The sequence below is a fragment of the Equus caballus genome, chromosome 3, assembly GCF_041296265.1.
Source record: "Equus caballus isolate H_3958 breed thoroughbred chromosome 3, TB-T2T, whole genome shotgun sequence".
NCBI classification, from domain to species: domain Eukaryota; kingdom Metazoa; phylum Chordata; class Mammalia; order Perissodactyla; family Equidae; genus Equus; species Equus caballus.
This window is the reverse complement of record NC_091686.1, coordinates 70,829,432-70,847,195: the sequence shown is the minus strand read 5'-3', so window position 1 is coordinate 70,847,195 and position 17,764 is coordinate 70,829,432. Positions and strand designations below refer to the sequence as shown.

The 17,764-nt window shown below is 36.6% G+C and overlaps 1 protein-coding gene across 4 annotated transcripts; it reads right to left on the bottom strand.

Moving 5' to 3' along the window:
- Positions 1-6,269: 6,269 nt before the first annotated feature.
- On the bottom strand, positions 6,270-14,658 carry CSN2 (casein beta). 4 transcript variants are annotated; one of them, XM_070261648.1, is made up of 9 exons: positions 14,610-14,644; positions 12,564-12,623; positions 11,801-11,827; positions 11,646-11,690; positions 10,276-10,299; positions 10,136-10,180; positions 8,256-8,783; positions 7,364-7,405; positions 6,270-6,604 (listed from the first exon to the last, which is right to left on the bottom strand). In XM_070261648.1, exons 2-8 carry the CDS (start codon positions 12,612-12,614, stop codon positions 7,400-7,402), a joined length of 726 nt encoding a protein of 241 aa, XP_070117749.1. In that variant the 5' UTR covers positions 12,615-12,623; positions 14,610-14,644; the 3' UTR covers positions 6,270-6,604; positions 7,364-7,399.
- Between the last annotated feature and the right edge of the window lie 3,106 nt (positions 14,659-17,764).

Here is a 17,764-nt window from a genome sequence, read left to right as displayed (position 1 = left end):
GAAAATTTTAATATCACTTTTCTTCGGGAATTTGCCTGCTATCACTTGATTTAGGGACACCAGGCTCCTTCCATTTTTCCCTGAGGTCAGAAATGCAATTTCAATTACTCCGTGCCCCCCACTAGAGTTCTCAGTCAAATGTAGTTAGTCAGGAAAGACTTTTATAAAAGTCCATTCTTCACGGGAAAAGTTAAAGGATTGTCATCCATGCTTTGTCTGCAGACATGGACAGGTGATGGGTCATTAGGATTAAACATAACTATCTGTGGATATTTTTGATATTTCCCTTTTCATTATGGCTACCAAACTGCCTTCTAGAGCCTGACACATAACACAAATGAGTAAAAAAATGGTTGTGAAAAAAATGATACTGACAGTGACTGAAGAATAAATGTTTTCCCCTTCCACTACTCCTTCCAATCCATTGTTACCACGCAGGGATTGTTATCACCCATCATGTGTGATGAGGTATGGAAACTTACAGGAGAAACCAGAAATGTAGATTGATGTGTAGAAGCTCCTGATTTTTTAATATGGTCTAATTTTTTTAAAATGCAAAAATGCACAGTCCCCTTCTTTTCATTGGCTACATCCAGCCCCTAAGATACTAGTCTTTGTACTCTGCTGTACATTAACAAAAAAACTTTCTTGTTTTTACTCTTACTTCCAGTCCCTATCAAGGTTGAATCCCTGTTGTAGTGAAGTAAAAGTGAGAAGTGGGAAATTAAGGTAACCATTAGCTACAGTAAACAAAAAAATCATGATTTGATCATGAAAAAAGAGGCACAGTGAGAGTTTCAAGAACATTTTGAAGCTGGGGGTACATTAAATCTTCCATATCTTCCAATATATTTCATGTTTTTTCCAATAATTGGAATCCTACTTTCCTATATTTCGCATAAGACCTACCAAGTTTGTGAATTTCTGGCATTTTAATTGCTATAGATTGAGTGTTGATCTCCCCCCTAAATTCCTGTGTTGCAACCCTAATCCCTGGTGTAATGGTATTTGGAGGTGGGGTCTTTGGAGGCGATTAGGTCATGAGGGTGGAACCTCCATGAGTGGGATTAGTTCTCTTATAAGAAAAGATACAAGAGAGATGACCTCTCGCTCCCCCTACCATGTGAGGATACAGCAAGAAGGAAGCCATCTGAAAACTGGAAGCAAGTCTTCACTAGACGTAAGATCTGCTGGCACCTTGATCTTGGATGGCCAGATTCCAGAATTGTGGGAAATAAATATTTGTTGTTGAAGCCATTCAGTCTATAGTATTTTGTTATGGAAGCCTGAACTAAGACATTAATTGTGTAATTCAAAAATTCAATCCTAGATTTTTTTTTTCTTCAAAAATGTAAGCTCTTGGGGACGAACCTGGTGGCACAGCAGTTAAGTTTGCATGTTCCACTTTGGCGACCCAGGGTTCCTGGGTGTGGACGAGCCATGCTGAGGTAGGTGTCCCATATATAAAGTAGAGGAAGATGGGCACGGACATTAGCTCAGGGCCAGTCTTCCTCAGCTAAAAGAGGAGGATTGGCAGTAGACGTTATCTCAGGGTTAATCATTCTCAAAAAAAAAAAAAAAATTAAGCTCTATGGCCATAAGCAGTGAAAGATCCATTAACATAGAATCATGACATACTTTATTTGAGCTTTGATTATTTTTAAAAACTTTCTCCCTTGGGGAGTAAATTTCAATGTTTTCCCATTTGTAAGCTTTACTTTCAATAATTTCAGTAAATCAGAAACTTTTTAGTTCTCCATCTGTTAAATGATTTGATCAAAGATTTTAACTAACTTTTGAACAAAATGTAACCAAAATCTGTATGCTTCATTGTATTAGTTTCCCAGGACTGCTTTAACAAAGTGCCACAAATTGGACTTAAAACAGCAGAAATGCATTCTCTCTCAGTCTGGAGGCTACGAGTCTGAAATCAATATGTTGGTAGGGCCATGCTTCCTCTGAAGGCTCTAGAGAGTCTCCCTTACCTATTCCTAGCTTCTAGTGATTGCCAACAATCCTTGGCTTTCCTTAATTTTTGGCTGCATCTTGTAACTGCATCACTCCGGTTTCTGCTTCTATCTTCATGTTACCGCCCAAGTGGGCTCATCTGCCCGCTGCAAGACATGGCAGTAGTCAGGAGGCAAGGTGGTAGGAGAGAAAAGACTTTATTACAGCTTCCTAGCAAGAGGGAAGATGGCCAACTCATGTCCAAAAGAACCATCTCACAGAACAAAGACTACAGGCCACTTACATTGGGGGCTGGTCTCCAGGTTGGGGAGGTGGCTGGTCTGTGGGTGGGGCAGACATCTGGTCCCAGTTCCTGAGAGTCCTTTGTTTTACTGAATATGCATCAGAGAAGGGAGCAGCTGCCCTATACCCTGATCTTTCAGTTGTCATTGACGATGAGTATCAGCATAGGTTCTCTGCCCAGGGGTCATCACATCCTAAGGAACTCAAAAGAACAAAAGTTGTCATCTTAAAGCAGCTGGCAGGGGCCACAAAATCTACAGAGCATGTCTGAGTTAGTTAGTCAGAGGTCATTTAAAGTTACAATATAGTTTCTTTTCTACAATATGGCTTCCCTTATGTCAACCTTGTGTTGAGCCGCTATCATTCACATGGCCATCTTTCCTCCCTTTTTTCCAAAAATTTCCAAATTTCCTCTTTTTTGTAAGGACAGCAGTCATTGGCTTTAGGGCCCAATCTAGTCCAGTGTGACCTTATATTAACTTGATTACATCTACAAACTCCCCATTTTCAAACAAGGTCACTTTCACAGGAGCAGGGTTAGGACTTGAAGATGTCTTTTGACTGGACAAAATTCCACTCACTATACTCATTTATGCAGAAAATTCAATATTTTTGCAGTATACTTAAATTGGATTTCAAATTGATTCTCTCAAAGAACCAGACATTTCTTAAATCCAGTTGATAATAGTTAGAGAAAATACATTCTGTCATGTTGAAGTATTTCATTAAAGTCAATATCAACTTTGTCACAATATCTTGTAGTTTATTTACTTTGTGTATATGTAATATTTGTAAATTTCTACAACTTCGGCTCCTTTTGGATTGATGGTTTATTGAAGTTTGCTTGGAAGCAATTATCAATTATGTGTACGTATGCACCCTAAGTAAATGGAAGTAAAGGAAGATGTAAGGCAGTGCAAGGGCCATTTCATTACAAATTGGAGGATATCCAGCAGCTATGCTTTATCAGCACACAAGATTTCTCTAGAAAGGCTATGCGTAACATTGGTTAATCTCAGCTGGTCTGGGTTGACTGTATGCTTGTTTCCAGAGTAACTAACCCTTGGCAACACTATGGTATTTAGTAACTAAAGATAAATGATCTTCTATAACCATATGTCCATGAGTTGCTTTGGGCAGAATGTATCAGGCAGTCAGGATGGTTTGGTAACAATTGCAGATGGTTTGCACCAGGATTCAGTGAAATCTAGAGGTGGCAGGATGAAGTGGGAGTGGTTTTCATGGTTAAGATTGGTGATGTAGCTAAAATATGCCTACATGACTAGCTTATTGTAAGAAAACCTCACAACAAGTAGTTTTGAGCTTCCTGGTGCTGAGGTGCTTTGCAAGCCCTCCGTTAATCATTAAGACCTGGAGTGAAAGCATAGCCTGTGTTCCAAAGCAGATGGAAGACAAATTTGCTCCTGAGATCCAAGCACCTCTTTTAATGCATATCCTTCTCCTGCTGTTGCTGTACTTTGTCCTTTGTCTGTAATAAAGCTGTTCTGCTGGGATAAACCATTTGAGTCCTCTGAATCATTTCAGCAATCAGAAACTTAAGGTGAGTATTATGTCATTAGCACCATCTGCGCAGAAGAACTGTACCTCTGAATACTATACAGAGAAGAAAATGAAGCAGGAATTAACCCTCAAGTTCGCTGCCATCTCATACTTCTCATATTTCAACTGTCACCCCTACTGGTGCATTTCATAGTAGCATTATCCAGCCATTCCACAGCTTCTGAGGAAAACAGACCCTATGTCTTAGTATGGAATTACATTCAAGTCCAGAAGCAAAGAGGTGATTCTGCGTTGGTAAAGCCCCACCCACAGAGAAAAAGAATCAGGTGGGCAAGACACTGAAGAAGAAGCACATGATTTTAAATGTAATCTACATTTAAAATTTTAAAGCAACAGACATACATATAGAAAAGCACACACATCAAAATGAATTATCACAAAGTACTCTTCACCCAGGTTGAGGGATCCTGGGTAGAGACGTAGCACCACTTGACAAGCCATGCTGTGGTAGGCATCCCACATATAAAGTGGAGGAAGATGGGCACAGATGTTAGCTCAGGGCCAGTCTTCCTCAGCCCAAAAAAGAGGAGGATTGGCAGCAGATGTTAGCTCAGGGCTAATCTTCCCAGCCCTCCCCCCCCAAAAAAAACAATTATGCTGTTAAGAACATTGGGTACGTATCTCTGGGCGCTCATATATGTGTTTCTGTTGGCTATATACCTAAGAGTGGAACCGCTGGTTTATCTCTGACAAAGATTCACACAATTTTCCAAGGTGTTTGTGCCAGTTTATATTTACATGAGCATTGCTTAGCATTCCTTCTGTTTGTTTGTTTTTGCAAACTCGATATTGCCAGTTTTTTTCATTTTAGTCATTCTGGCGATTGTATCATGACGTTCTTTGCTAGCTTTAATTTGCATTTTTCTGAGGACTAATGATTTTGATCACCTTTTCATATGTTTATTGGCTATTAAGATAGCCTCTTTTGGTGAAGCGCCTATTCAAGTAAGTCTGTTGCCTACATACTACCGTATCAGTTGTCTTTCTTACTGAAATATGCCCAATTAAATTTAGGCAAGTCAGACACCAGATCCAAATGAAGTGTTATACTTGGCCATTCTGGGTTTGAAACAGTAATTAGATACTCAGGTGTGGAGGCCAAGAAAACAAGTTGAGTGCATGAGTTTGGAGTTCAGGAAAGAAGTAAGTTTGGAGATATACATTTAGAAGCTCTTAGCCTATGGATGGACTTAAAGCCATGGAACTAAACAATATCAGCCAGAGCAAGGCTAACTCCTAGGGTACTCCAACCTTTAAAGGTTTGGAAAAGGAAATGCCAGAAGGGAGACTACAAAGAAGCGGCTAGTGAGTTAAGAGAGAAACCAAGGGATTAACAAGTTTAGGATTTCAAATGCAGAGAAGTATGATATTTCAAAAAAGAGGAGATAATCAACTCTACCAAATAGCACTGACAGGTCGGGTACAATGAACACAGATTAACAAGATGAAAGTTGTTGGTAACCTTGAAAGAAATTGTTTCCATAGGGACAAAAGCTTGATGGGAGCAGGTTAATAAGACAATAGCATATGAGATAATGGAAACAGCAGTATGGATACTTCTATGAGAGTTGCCATAAAGTAACCTAAAGACCCAAATGGGGTTTGGAGGTATACTGTTAAGGTTGGAATTTTTTCTTTAAAGATGGGAGAGATTATAGCATAAGTTTGGCTTGCACTTCATCTTGAAGTGAAGAAAACATTGAGGATGCAGGAAAGATGGAATAATTGCTAAAAACGAGTCATTATGTAAACTCAAGGGGATGGAATCAAGTCTACAAGTGTGGGAGTTGGAGAGGGACAACAAAACACGATAAAAGTTTCTCCACAGTCAGAGACAAAGGATATCAGAGCTTCATATAAGTCTTACTGTCTTGGGCACTACCATCTAAAACCACGTAACCCAGTTCATTCTGATTGTGATACTGGCTATTTCTGCTCTGGCATAAGTGGAGTCAACAAAGTGGAGCAACAGGGAACATTTATCGTGTACTGTAGAGTGCATTAATCACAAGAAAACTTCAATAAAACCCTTTGAATTGACTGTAAATGTGGAAACTGAAGTTCTGAAAGATTGAGCAACTTTCACAGCACCACTTAGCTACCATGTTGCAGAGCTGTGAATCAGATATCACACTGGAAGCTTTTCTTTCTGGGCCAACCATAAAATTTAACGTTCAATTCTAGGTACTTTTGAGAGTGAAAGGCACAGATGTAATAGTTTAATTGGAAGAATAGGTGTAAACCAAGATTTTCTAGAGCAAACACAGTGTATGATCACTTTATCTTTTCCTCCATTTTTTGATATCCTTTCATATTCAATTCAAAGCACTCTATTCAATTTCATTTTTCTCATGACTATTTTTAGCACAACATCTTAAATTGACATTAGAGAGGCCAATTAGGTTTGAAAAATTATAATAAAGACAGGAAAACTTAAATATGCTTAAAGGATTAATTTATTGAAATGACTGGTTAGGAAATAGATTCTTAAAAAATAATAAGAACAATTCTAGAAATTATTTTTATACATTTTTTTGATAGGTTTATGGTTTTTCCAAATCAAAATTGAAATTCTATAGTATTAGTTGAATTAAAATTTGGAAAATGTTGAGTTTATGAGTCAAATTCAAATTAAGATGAATGCTGTATAATACATAAAATAAATAAAGGAATGCATTTTCATTTTTTCCATGTAGATTAATTTAAAAATTATTAATTTTTGGTAAGTGATACACAGATTGGAAAGATGCCACATTTCCAGTCGCAGTCAATTCTGTGAAATAGAGAAAAAATATAGAATTAGTTACGTTATATAATATAGCTGTTTTTCTCTCCTCATTTGTAATTTTGGTGTGACTAATTCCTATGAGAAATTTTATTACAAATGCACCAATTTGTGCCCTACCTTGGAGGCATGATAAAGTTCCTCTAGGATCAAACATAAGCTCACATAGAATTGTTTTGGGGAAACGTCTAGTCTATCATGAGCACAAAGGGATTTGCAAGAATACCAAAGCTATATTCTCTCCCATTTTTAACCCTCATATGTGAACTAATTAATTTTATTTTGACTAGTAAATTAAAAGACAACATGTAAATTTTAAATGAGATAAAAACAATCAAAGTTTATAAAGCCTAAGTTAGAAAAGAGAATGCAAGCTGATCTTTAGATATTAAAACATCAAACATAATTACTTAAAAGTAGAAGAAACTATTTTCAGTTTTTCCTAAAAATGAGGCTACTCAAGCATAAGCACTTGAAAGTGCTTAGAGGCACTTGCAAGTAAACCAATCAAATCTGTCAATAGCACATAATTAAAATTTAAAATTATTTGAAATACAAGAGATACATAATTTCAGGTCAGTAAATAACAGCCAACTGTAGAGATGTGCACAGCACATTGATAATTAATAAGTAAGCTGGTATACTGATGGAGTTTGCCACTACCTTGGGCTTATCCAAGAGAATGAAATGTGAAAAGGTATTAACCACAAAAATGATCAGTTTAACCTCTCAACTCCCGAAGCTTACCAAACATGAGGACAAAACATTAACTTTGAAATTTTCTTAGACCTTAAAAATAAAAAAATACAAAATAAATAAATACGCATTCACTTTTTGGCAAGAGCACTCTCCCAAAGAATTCTATGATCAATGAAATAAACATCTCAATCATTTGCCCTGATATGTGCATGTGTCAAAAAGAAGATGTGAGTGGCTGGCCCAATGGTGCAGCGGTTAAGTGTGCACATTCCACTTGGTCAGCCCTGGGTTCCCTGGTTCAGATCCCAGGTGCGGACACGGCACCGTGGGGCAAGCCATGCTATCGCAGGCGTCCCACATATAAAGTAGAGGAAGATGGGTACAGACGTTAGCTCAGGGCCAGTCTTCCTCAGCTAAAAGCGGAGGATTGGCAGCAGATGTTAGGTCAGGGCTAATCTTCCTCAAAAAAAAAACAAGAAGATGTGAATACGGCGTGTGGGGAATAGAAGTACACAAGGAACACTTCAAAAGTGTAGAAAATAATAAACCTTCCTTATTTCAAGCCCAATTAGATTATTAAATTTAATTCTGGCTTTAGTAAGCCTTAATCCTCTTTATCTAAATTCTCAACAGACCTATTAAATCAGAATTTCAGAAATCATTTCTTCCCAATGCTCAGTTTCCTCTACACAGAAAATCAGAACAATTATATCAGAATCTCTGTGCGTAGTCTTCGATGTTGGGATTTTGAAAAAAAAATTAAAGTTCTCCAGCTTATTTTATTGTGTAGCTAGTTGTTGAGAATCACTGATCTAAACTATGTGCATTTTGGATCTACTCACTATTCATTTGCTCTTTCATTCTAGAACTATTATTTACTTATTCTAATATCATGTACACATCTTGAGCGAAATAGCAGAGTTAGTAAATTTGGACTTACAATAACGGGGTTGTGAACTGCAACAATTGGTTGAGTCGCAGGGTCTAACTCCCCAGTGGGGCCAAGTCGAGGGTCCTGGTACAGCAGAAAAGCTTGGACAGGTGTATCTCTCTGAGGGTAGGGCACCACAGGCTGAGGAAAAGGTGCGACTTTAGACTGAGGAGGAGATAGCACAGGCTGAGAAGGAAGCATCAGAGTCTGAAGAAGAGACTGGGGGACCTGGTGCATGAAAGGCTGGATCAGATGCACAGGAAGGCGCAGATTTTCACCATTAGTGGGATTCAAGATTTGGCGTTCAGAAAAGGGCACTATTGGAGATTTGAGGAAGGGCATCACTTTGCGCTTAGGAAGGATGGTCTCCTTAGCTTGGGAGACTTCCATTATTTCGGGCTGAAGGAAAGGCAGTATAGGAGGCTGAGCCAGAGGCAGGATGCTTTGTGGAACGACAGCGTAAGGGACTGGCTCAGCATAAGGATAGACTACAGGCTGTGGCTGGACAAAGCGGCTGATTTTATCCTGGCGTTCAACCTGGAAAAAAGAAAAAAGAATCTTTGAGTCCATGATTTAGCTATAATTGTCATTCATGATGAATTAACTTCCCCTCTTCTGAACAATCATAATTGAGTGAAAAGAGAGAAAGATAATCTTTTACTTATCTTGCTTAAGGAATTATTTTGGGTCATGTGAAGGCTACTAAGTAAAATGCTCATAGATGGATTTCTCCTTAACCCACTCCCTTCATAGGTGAATCCACAAACCAAACTGAAATCAATGTTTGGGCATTTCAAGACTTGTTACACCTTTTCCTGAGTTGCCTGCATAGCTGTACTATCGTCTTCTAGAAGGCATGGATTTTCACCATAACGTGTTGATAATACACCAAACCATTTTTATATAATGAAGGGAAATCTGTTTAAAAGGACTTAGAGGGATAACTCCAAGGTTCATTTTCATTTTAATGAAAAATAAGTCTGAATTTGTGGTTTAATTCAAGAAGTTACTTAAACCCGGCCAACTTCTATTACTACTTCCCTTGGAAGAGGTAGTTATTTTGAGTCTTTCAAGAGGTATCAATTTGTAAGTTCATTTGGACTTAGAAAATATTTGATGTAGGTACCAAACAATTCAACTTCATTGATAAAACAGAGAAGCTGAAATATTCAAGTTAGATAAGTATTTTATCACAAGTAATTTAATTAAATAAGCAATTTTATGTTGTCCAAGAATATCCTTATTTTTAAACAAGCTCTGCTATTTAATAACTCTGTGATATTGTCACACAACTGTATATTCAATTGTTTTGTACCTCATGTCTCTCAGCTGTGGAATGGAAATACTTTTAAGAACTTCGTGTATTCATAAATGTTGATAGAAATCCTAGCAAATGTTAATGTGAAATCTTTGAGTATTCACTGTGCGTCAGCTCATTAATCCTATGTGGGTTATGAATATTTTCCATTTACAGATGAAGAAATTGAAATACACAGAGACTTGGGGCAAGGTTACACAGCTGATAAATTATCAAATTCGGATTTGTGCCATTTACTTCTCTATTGTCTTTCATCGGCATATCCGTCTTGAGAATAAGAGGAACCTAGTCCACAACTTAGAAATGTTTCTATTAATGTTTATTGAAAACAGGCATACCATTGGTAAAATGAATAAATCAACAGTTATTGTTAGGTATTTATTCTATAATCTGGAAGTTGATTATGAGGTTAAAAAATGCGTTTATGTCAAAAACATATTTTTATATATATAAATAATTTCTTACACTGTCATCTATGTTATTACCATTCTTCAGACTGAACGTATACATATATTTTTCTGTGTTGTATTTCATAATAATTTTAGAAATGTACTCATCATGAACAAATTACCTCTCTTTGCTGCTGTCCCTCATGTTTAAATTTCTGAAGTTTCTCCTAAAGAAAAAATCACATATAAAGAAATGTTATCATCTGTAAAATTTAAATGTAGGAAACTTTGAAAACATGTACTCTTAATACAAAGATTTTACCTTGTTGATGTGTGTAATTGATTCCTTCAGAAAAGTAAAAATAAAATGAGGTTTAGTTTTAATGAACAATTCTTTTCTTTTTTTTCTCTAAAGATTGGCACCTGAGCTAACATCTGTTGCCAGTCTTCTTTTTTTCTTCCTTCTTCTTCTCCCCAAATACCCCCAGTACATAGTTGTATATTGTAGTTGTAGGTCCTTCTGGTTCTGCTATGTGGGATGCTGCCTCAGCATGGCTTGATGAGCTGTGTGATGTCTGCACTCAGGCTCGAATTGGTGAAACCCTGGGCCTCCAAAGCCGCCGAGAGTGCGAACTTCACCTCTTGTCCCCTGGCCGGCCCCTTAATGAACAATTCTTATTTGTCAATTCTTATTTAACAGTTCTTATTAAATGAAGGCATTTAATGTGTTAATGCAGACACCTTGTTTGATAACATCATTAAAAACTCAGGATAATTGCTGAAATTAATAGGTACTGTATAAGCCTCTTGTATAAAAGAAACACAGATGAATGCAGTCAAGAGAGAGAAGACAACTGGTAAACATAATACAAAAAGGAGCATTTAATAGATGTTAATTTCTCTCTATTACCATACTCCCTTCCTATGACAACAAATGATCTCTAATATCCCATCTGATTCTCAGAGAATAATATTCATTGATAATACCTTATAATAACCCTTGATACATCCTTTTAATAATTCTCAATTTGCTTGTTACATTTAAAATTCAAATGAATTATAAGAAAAAAATACCTCTCCTAAGAATCTGATTACCTTTGTGAAGAGACAAGGTATACTAACGTACCATTTAACTAACAGGTGATGACAGACCCAAAAAGAATGATGAAGGGTAAATATCTACCTGACTCTCCAGGCAGATTTAGGACTACTCTGTTTCACTGCCTGTTATTTACCAAAGTGACTATTGTAATTGCAAAATGCACTATTTGCATGTCTACCCACCCACTACTTTGCAAGCTCTATACTATGGGCATCTCTCTTTTCAGTTTGTACCACAGCTCCTAGTCAATGTCTGATGCACAGAAGGCACTTATTAAATGTCAAAACAATGAATGAGGTCAGTGCAGAGAGAGCTCAAGAGAGAAAACAGAACTGTACAGTTCATTTTAAAAAAAGAGGGTACAGTGACACAATTTCACGTCACAAGCCAACTTAGAAAGTGCTAGAATACTGAATCCTCTAGACATTTGTTCTGTCTTTAAACAGATATAATGGCAGTTTACATCGGAATTTATATGTCAGGACATAGCTGCATTGGCATCACTGCCCTAATGTAACACAATAGAAAGACAGCACAGCATTTTACTCTTCCAAAACTAAGAAATTGCCTCCAAATAAACACAATCTTACCTCACTGCTTGAATCTGGTTCGTTGCTTGAAAGGCTTTCTACAGTCTGTAAAGAAAAAACGAAAAAGAAAAAGTCAACAACCACCTTCTCCTAGGTCATTGGAGAATGTTACTATTTTATGGCTGGAAAATTTTCTCTGAATAAAAATATCTTACCTCACTGGATACATTGAGCTCTTCCTTCTATAAAGAACAAAAATATCATTTTAGTTTCTATAGCTAGTTCTTTATGAAACATTTTTCCTACTTAATTTTCATTTTCTTTATGCACAACTCTCACAAACTTCAGAAAAATATGTCTTTTGAGAGATTTGAAAGGTAAGTGTTTTTATGTTTTTTATATTTAGTAAGTTTTTATAGATACATTTTTGTTTTACCTGCATGAAGAACAGTTTTTGATGAGTAACAGAAAAGAAGATATTTTAATTTGCATTAAACACTTTTATTGCATGTGAATATGTTTATGATTATGATGACTGCCTCATACTCCACCCTCTGGATGTCTTTGGATAGACACAGGTAGAATACGGCCCAGTGCCCTAGGGTAAAAGATACCTATATTTCATCATTGGAATAAGATGTATTTATCTAGGTTGCACATGAATGCAACTGTATTTGAGCAACATTACTCTTTTTTGTGGTTTTCATAATTTGCCTTCTTGTTTTGTCTGTTGCTTATTGGTTTATTTACTTTGCCCTTAGGGACTAGTGGCACAGTGGTGTAGAAAGCATTTGACCCAGGTTTGCGGCCGCACAAAGCACTGTTGAAGTAGAGGGTGAATGTAAATTATTTTCTTAGCAGTCAGAAAAAATTCTGTTGAAATTTTGCTTTATTTGTACATTTAAAATGTTGGTGATTTTATCCTCTACACATAGGCAGATAGTCCACTATGTCTTAATTAGTTAGAGATTTTCTTACCTCCCTTGCAAGAGCGAGAGCCACCAGGCAGGCAAGGATGAGGATCTTCATGGCTGAGTCCTGTGAATGCGGAAACGAGAGAATGGTAATATATTAGTCAATCTATTTTCTTATTTAGGTAAGGTCTCTTCACTTTCCTTTTAAAGAAACCAAAGAAAACATATAACAAAAATATCTGTGTTTTAGAAAAAAGTACTAGCAGAAGTTTTATCATACAAACAAATTTAGAATCTACTATGACTCTTTACCCTTACATGTGAATTTCATACTTCTTTGCCAGTCATTCAGATTTTTTCAGGTGTCAGCTCTACCCTACCTCACTCTGTTTCATCTCATTCACAGTCCTATAGGGTTTTTTTTTTTTGAAAGACAGAAAAAACATAAATATTTGCAGAAAATTTATTAATTGATTTATTTTCTCAAAAATACTTATTTAGCACCTTTTATTGCCAGGCACTGTTTATATGGTGGGATTACAGCAGTTAATAAAATATTAAGGTCTCAACCCTGATGGAGTCTCAGTTGTTTTGGAAGAAAACTGATCAAAAAAGATCTATACAAAAAGAAGATCTTATTTTATTTTTGTCTTACCGTTACTAAACTAAATGATTTCTATGAATATTTGGTTTAATCATATCTCCTAATTTCTAATAAGACTGAGATTTTCATTTGAGCATTTCCTTTGTTTGTTCCGCTAATCCAGATGTTGTCTGGGACTGGTTGGTTTGTTTCTTCCCATTTCTACCCACTCCTTGATCTTCATCCCCACACACCTAATGATGTCTCTTCTCATTTGAGCCACATAACTTTAGAGATCATAAACTATGCTTCATTTTTTCTCTCTGACCTCTTGGTGACTTACCAAAGGGTCAGGTTCTGGCAGCATAACATAAAATATACGTTAACACCTTTGACCAAAATGTGCTAAATGCTTGATTTTGTTGCATTTCTTTAATTTCTTGTAAAAAATAACAATATCCCTCGACACATCATCTTCAAGCCCAGATTTTTAAACTAAATTTCTGAACTAAAAACATTTCAGGAAAAAAGTCCCTAATTCATCTGCAAAATGTCCTTTCCAATATTTAAAAGCTCTTTATTAAGGAAAAAAATTTTTTCTCGATTTTTCTGATGGGTGCTATATAATTCTTTATTAATTTTACTTCATGTAAGGCCTCCATAAGTTTCCAAATAATTTTTTATTGTCAGTACTCAAAAAAAAGAAGATAGTGCTCTATTATAGATCATTACATGTAGGGAAGATGGCATTGAATTTTCTTTATTTTATAATTAGTATTTTATATATCAATTTTTAAGCCAGAACTTCATTATTAACTAATATATTCTAAGTTACTCTTCCTTTAAATCTTCTCTTTCCTTTTTCTACCCAGGTCGTCTCTATTTCATCTAGAATTTTTTTACAGAACAAAACAGTTTCTTTTTAACTTAATTCTATATTTCAGGTGTATATTTTAATATTATTTTGAAATATTATAAACTAAATGATGAAGTGGGAAGTTGGATGTTCTAAACAAGTTTGCCAAATCCACTCTTCTTCTAAACAAGTCACTTGTAAACATTGCAAGTAGCACATGTTCCCATACAACCGCTGCAACTTCTTGACTCAATATGTTCCCTCCACAGACTACCTGTTGGATAAAGCTTTCCCATAGTTATTCATATTGCCAAACAATAATTTAAATATATTTTATTTTATGGCTGTGGTATGTTTAATCAAATTAGAAGAGATTTAATTCAAGAAAGAGATCTTTTAATATAGCCTGTTAATTAGCCTTGTACTAAAAAAATAGTAATCGTTACGACATTTTCTTAAACTCATAAAGCTATTTAGTTGTTATAATTTCTACCAGTCTTTATAGGTACTTCTATTTTTTTAACCTAAGTGTTGAAAATAGTGTCAACACTACCATAAATACCCTTATATCAAAGACTATATTTTAAGCAATTATTTTCTTCATATATCTCAACCTAGTTTGATATAAAGGTGAAGAGGGGATATGTCAAATTTATAGCTGAAATTCTTACCTTTTTTCCAAGGTGGAGGACAAGAAGTGAAGGAGTAGGTAAGTGGATGATGGTTTGGTCTGCCTTTGTGGCTGTTTATATACTATATTTAATGGGATGCTAATTTTGTGGTTTGAAATAAAATCAATGGTGAGTTTCAATTCCAGGAAGTCTGTATAATTAGAAAATGATTTCTATCTATTATCTGTCCCCAGAAATTCTGGGGAACATTTTAACAAGGCAGCAATTCACAAGCTAATACAAGAAATTTGTCCAGGAAATGTGATTGCCTAGTAATTAAAGACAATGACTGAAGGACAGTGAGACTCTGGCCCAGTCCCCAAGTTATTGTGGACACAATTAGGTCTCTTTAGCACTTGGTGGGTCTTCAAGATTTCAATTGTGGGACAATTACATATGAGCACCAGAGATTCACAGGGCCTTCACAAAGGCCGCATTTTCATGCTAACCTGAGCAGTTGATACTATTTTGCACTACAATGGAGAAACTGACAAGATAACAATTCCATGTGCTTAGTCAGGTAAGGCAAACTGCTTAGTTCCCAGGGCCATTTGATTTAAGACAAATAAATCATTCACTTCAAACCAGTATTTTGTACACAAGAAGAATAAACCTTCCTCTGCAATGAAACATCTCAGAAAAGTAACCTGGTAGGCTGGTAGAGGCAAAATCCTTGGTAAATCTGTTATAGAGATTTTGCAGAATGTCATGGAGTGTTATTAACCTGATAAATATTGATTAGCTTCTATTTCAGGCATAATAATTATAAGTCTTTTTTTAATTTAGTATCAACCCTATGCCACGCACTGCGCACTTTACAGACAGTATTTTGTATAATCTTCACAAAAGTGTCATGAGGTACCTCTCCTCTCCATATTTTGTTTGAAGAAATTGAGACATCAAAAGGTTATGTAACTTGCTTAAAACCATATTGTTTGTTAATAGCAAAATTCCTTTTAAAACCAGACTACATATGTGTTTCTATTTGATCATATGCAGCACCTAAGTTTTAACCCTCTGAGATTTTGTTATAAAATTTAGCTAGCAATGTAGCATTTGGCCTTAAATATGCAGAATTTAACTATGCCTGGATTAGAGGACTGGGGTATTGGTGTTGAGTATGGGCAGGGTCAGCTGGTGATAAAGGAGCTGCTATTTTAGTTGGACTTTAAAAGAATGAGTAGAATTTTTAGGGACAATTAACTAGGAATGAAGTATTTTGGCTGAAGGAAATACAGGAGCTCAAAGAACAAAATACCAAGTTTGATAGGTTCTGTATTTTAGGATACATAGAGGGTATAGAGCCAGCCTTCAGGGACTAGTGGCTAAGTTTCAGCACTCACTGCCACAATGTAGGTTCATTTCCTGGTCAGGGAACCCTACCACCCATCTGTCACTTGTCATATTGTGGCAGCTGCATGTTGCTGTGATGGTGAAAGCTATGCCACTGGTATTTCAAATATCAGCAGGGTCATCCATGGTGGATAGATTTCAGCAGAGCTTCCAGATGAAGAAAGAGTAGGAAGAATGGCCTGGCCTCCCACTTCCAAAAAACTGGCCATGGAAACTTTATGAATAGCAGCAGCCTTGCCTGATATAGTGCTGGAAGGTGAGAGGATGGCCTAAAATGGTTGGGCAGGTTCTCCTAGGGTCACTAGGAGTCAGAATCCACTTGAGGGAATGAACAGAAACAAAGCTGGTTTAGGGTATGAGTTATCACTGCAGAGGTTTGATGGAGTAAGATCATAGATGCCTTTAAATTTCAATTATGTAGTGTGACATAATTCACTGGAAATAAGGGAAGATATTAGAAATTTTAAAGAAGGAGGGATTGTGAAATTCTTTGTATTTTATGACTTGATGACAATATCTCAGGTAACATAGTAAAAGAAGCTGTTACATCATGTTAATATGGTAATTTAAGACAGTTACAGGATTCAGCGCAGGCCACCCCAAGATGTGCCACTCTGGTATGCAGATTGTTTTGAGCTGAAGACAATAAAGGCTCAGACTCAGCAAGAACGTTCGACCATTCCCCTCTAGCTGCCTAAAAGAAATTTAAAATAAAGGCCTGTCCCCAGGACAGATCATCACTATAGATAACTTTGGGTTCAGTAGACTGGGAGGATCCTTGCTAAGCCCACTCTTATCAAAGTTCTATTTACCAAACATCTGCCTTTCCATTTCCATGTGGGTTGCCTTCCTCCCGTTTGAAGACTCAAACCACTGCCCCAAAGGTCCTCCTTGTCTGTAGCTGAAGATACTTAGACAGGCAGCCTCAGCCAGTTGGCTGAGTTACTCAGTTTTTCTGGGTCTCTCCCATGTATACATATTATAAAGCTTTGTTTAATTTTCTCCTGTTATTCTGTCTTATGTGAATTTAATTCATTGTCCAGCCAGAAGGACCCAGAGTGGGTACAGGAAATGTCTTCCTCCCCTACAACACACATTATGATGACCTCAACTAGGAAGATGATGCTGAGCTTCTCAGTCATTGAAAGACAGACTTGTCATTAAAACATGAGAAACACAAGAAATCAGGGAAATGAATAAATAGAATATGCCTGGGTGATTGAAAGTTAGCCATGCTATTGCAGGGGACTGGAATTGGCCACCTCAAGATACATCTCTTTGGCATGAGGCTTATTTTGGGCTGCTCACTTTTAAAAACTGCAGACATGAGAGAAACTCTGAAAAGTAGAAGTTACCCTTTGTTAAGAGAAATTTACATTTGTAAAGGAAATCTCCATCTGTAAAGGTGTGACCCTCTCTGTACCAGGGAGAAGGGGGAATGCCTTATCTCTAGAAACTCTTATCAGTGTGGAAGACAAGGACTTAAATCTGCATAATACCCTTACTCTTGTTTACTGTACTTTTCTAGTAACCTCCCATAACTGACTTCCTCCACCCCCAAAATCCTCCTCTGTCTTTAGCTGTGGATGGTATTTAAGGTGAGAGCTTCCGCCATTTTGGCGAGTTGCTCAGTTTTTTTGGGTCTCTCCCATGTGTACATGTTATAATGCTTTGTTGGATTTTCTCCTGTTATTCTGTCTCATGTGAATTTAATTCATTGTCTAGCTAGAAGGACCCAGAGTGGGTAGAGGAAATGTCTTCCTCCCCTACATTATAAACCAAGATAAGAAACCAAGCTGAAA

What these genes read in the sequence shown, in the direction of transcription:
- CSN2 (XM_070261648.1), bottom strand. Translation starts at nt 12,614, where the DNA reads ATGAAGATCCTCATCCTTGCCTGCCTGGTGGCTCTCGCTCTTGCAAGG. An exon ending in AGCTCAATGTATCCAGTGAG is followed by an intron (nt 11,691 to 11,800) that starts GTAAGATATTTT and finishes TTTTCTTTACAG; the next exon opens with ACTGTAGAAAGCCTTTCAAG. An exon ending in AACCAGATTCAAGCAGTGAG is followed by an intron (nt 10,300 to 11,645) that starts GTAAGATTGTGT and finishes ACTTTTCTGAAG; the next exon opens with GAATCAATTACACACATCAA.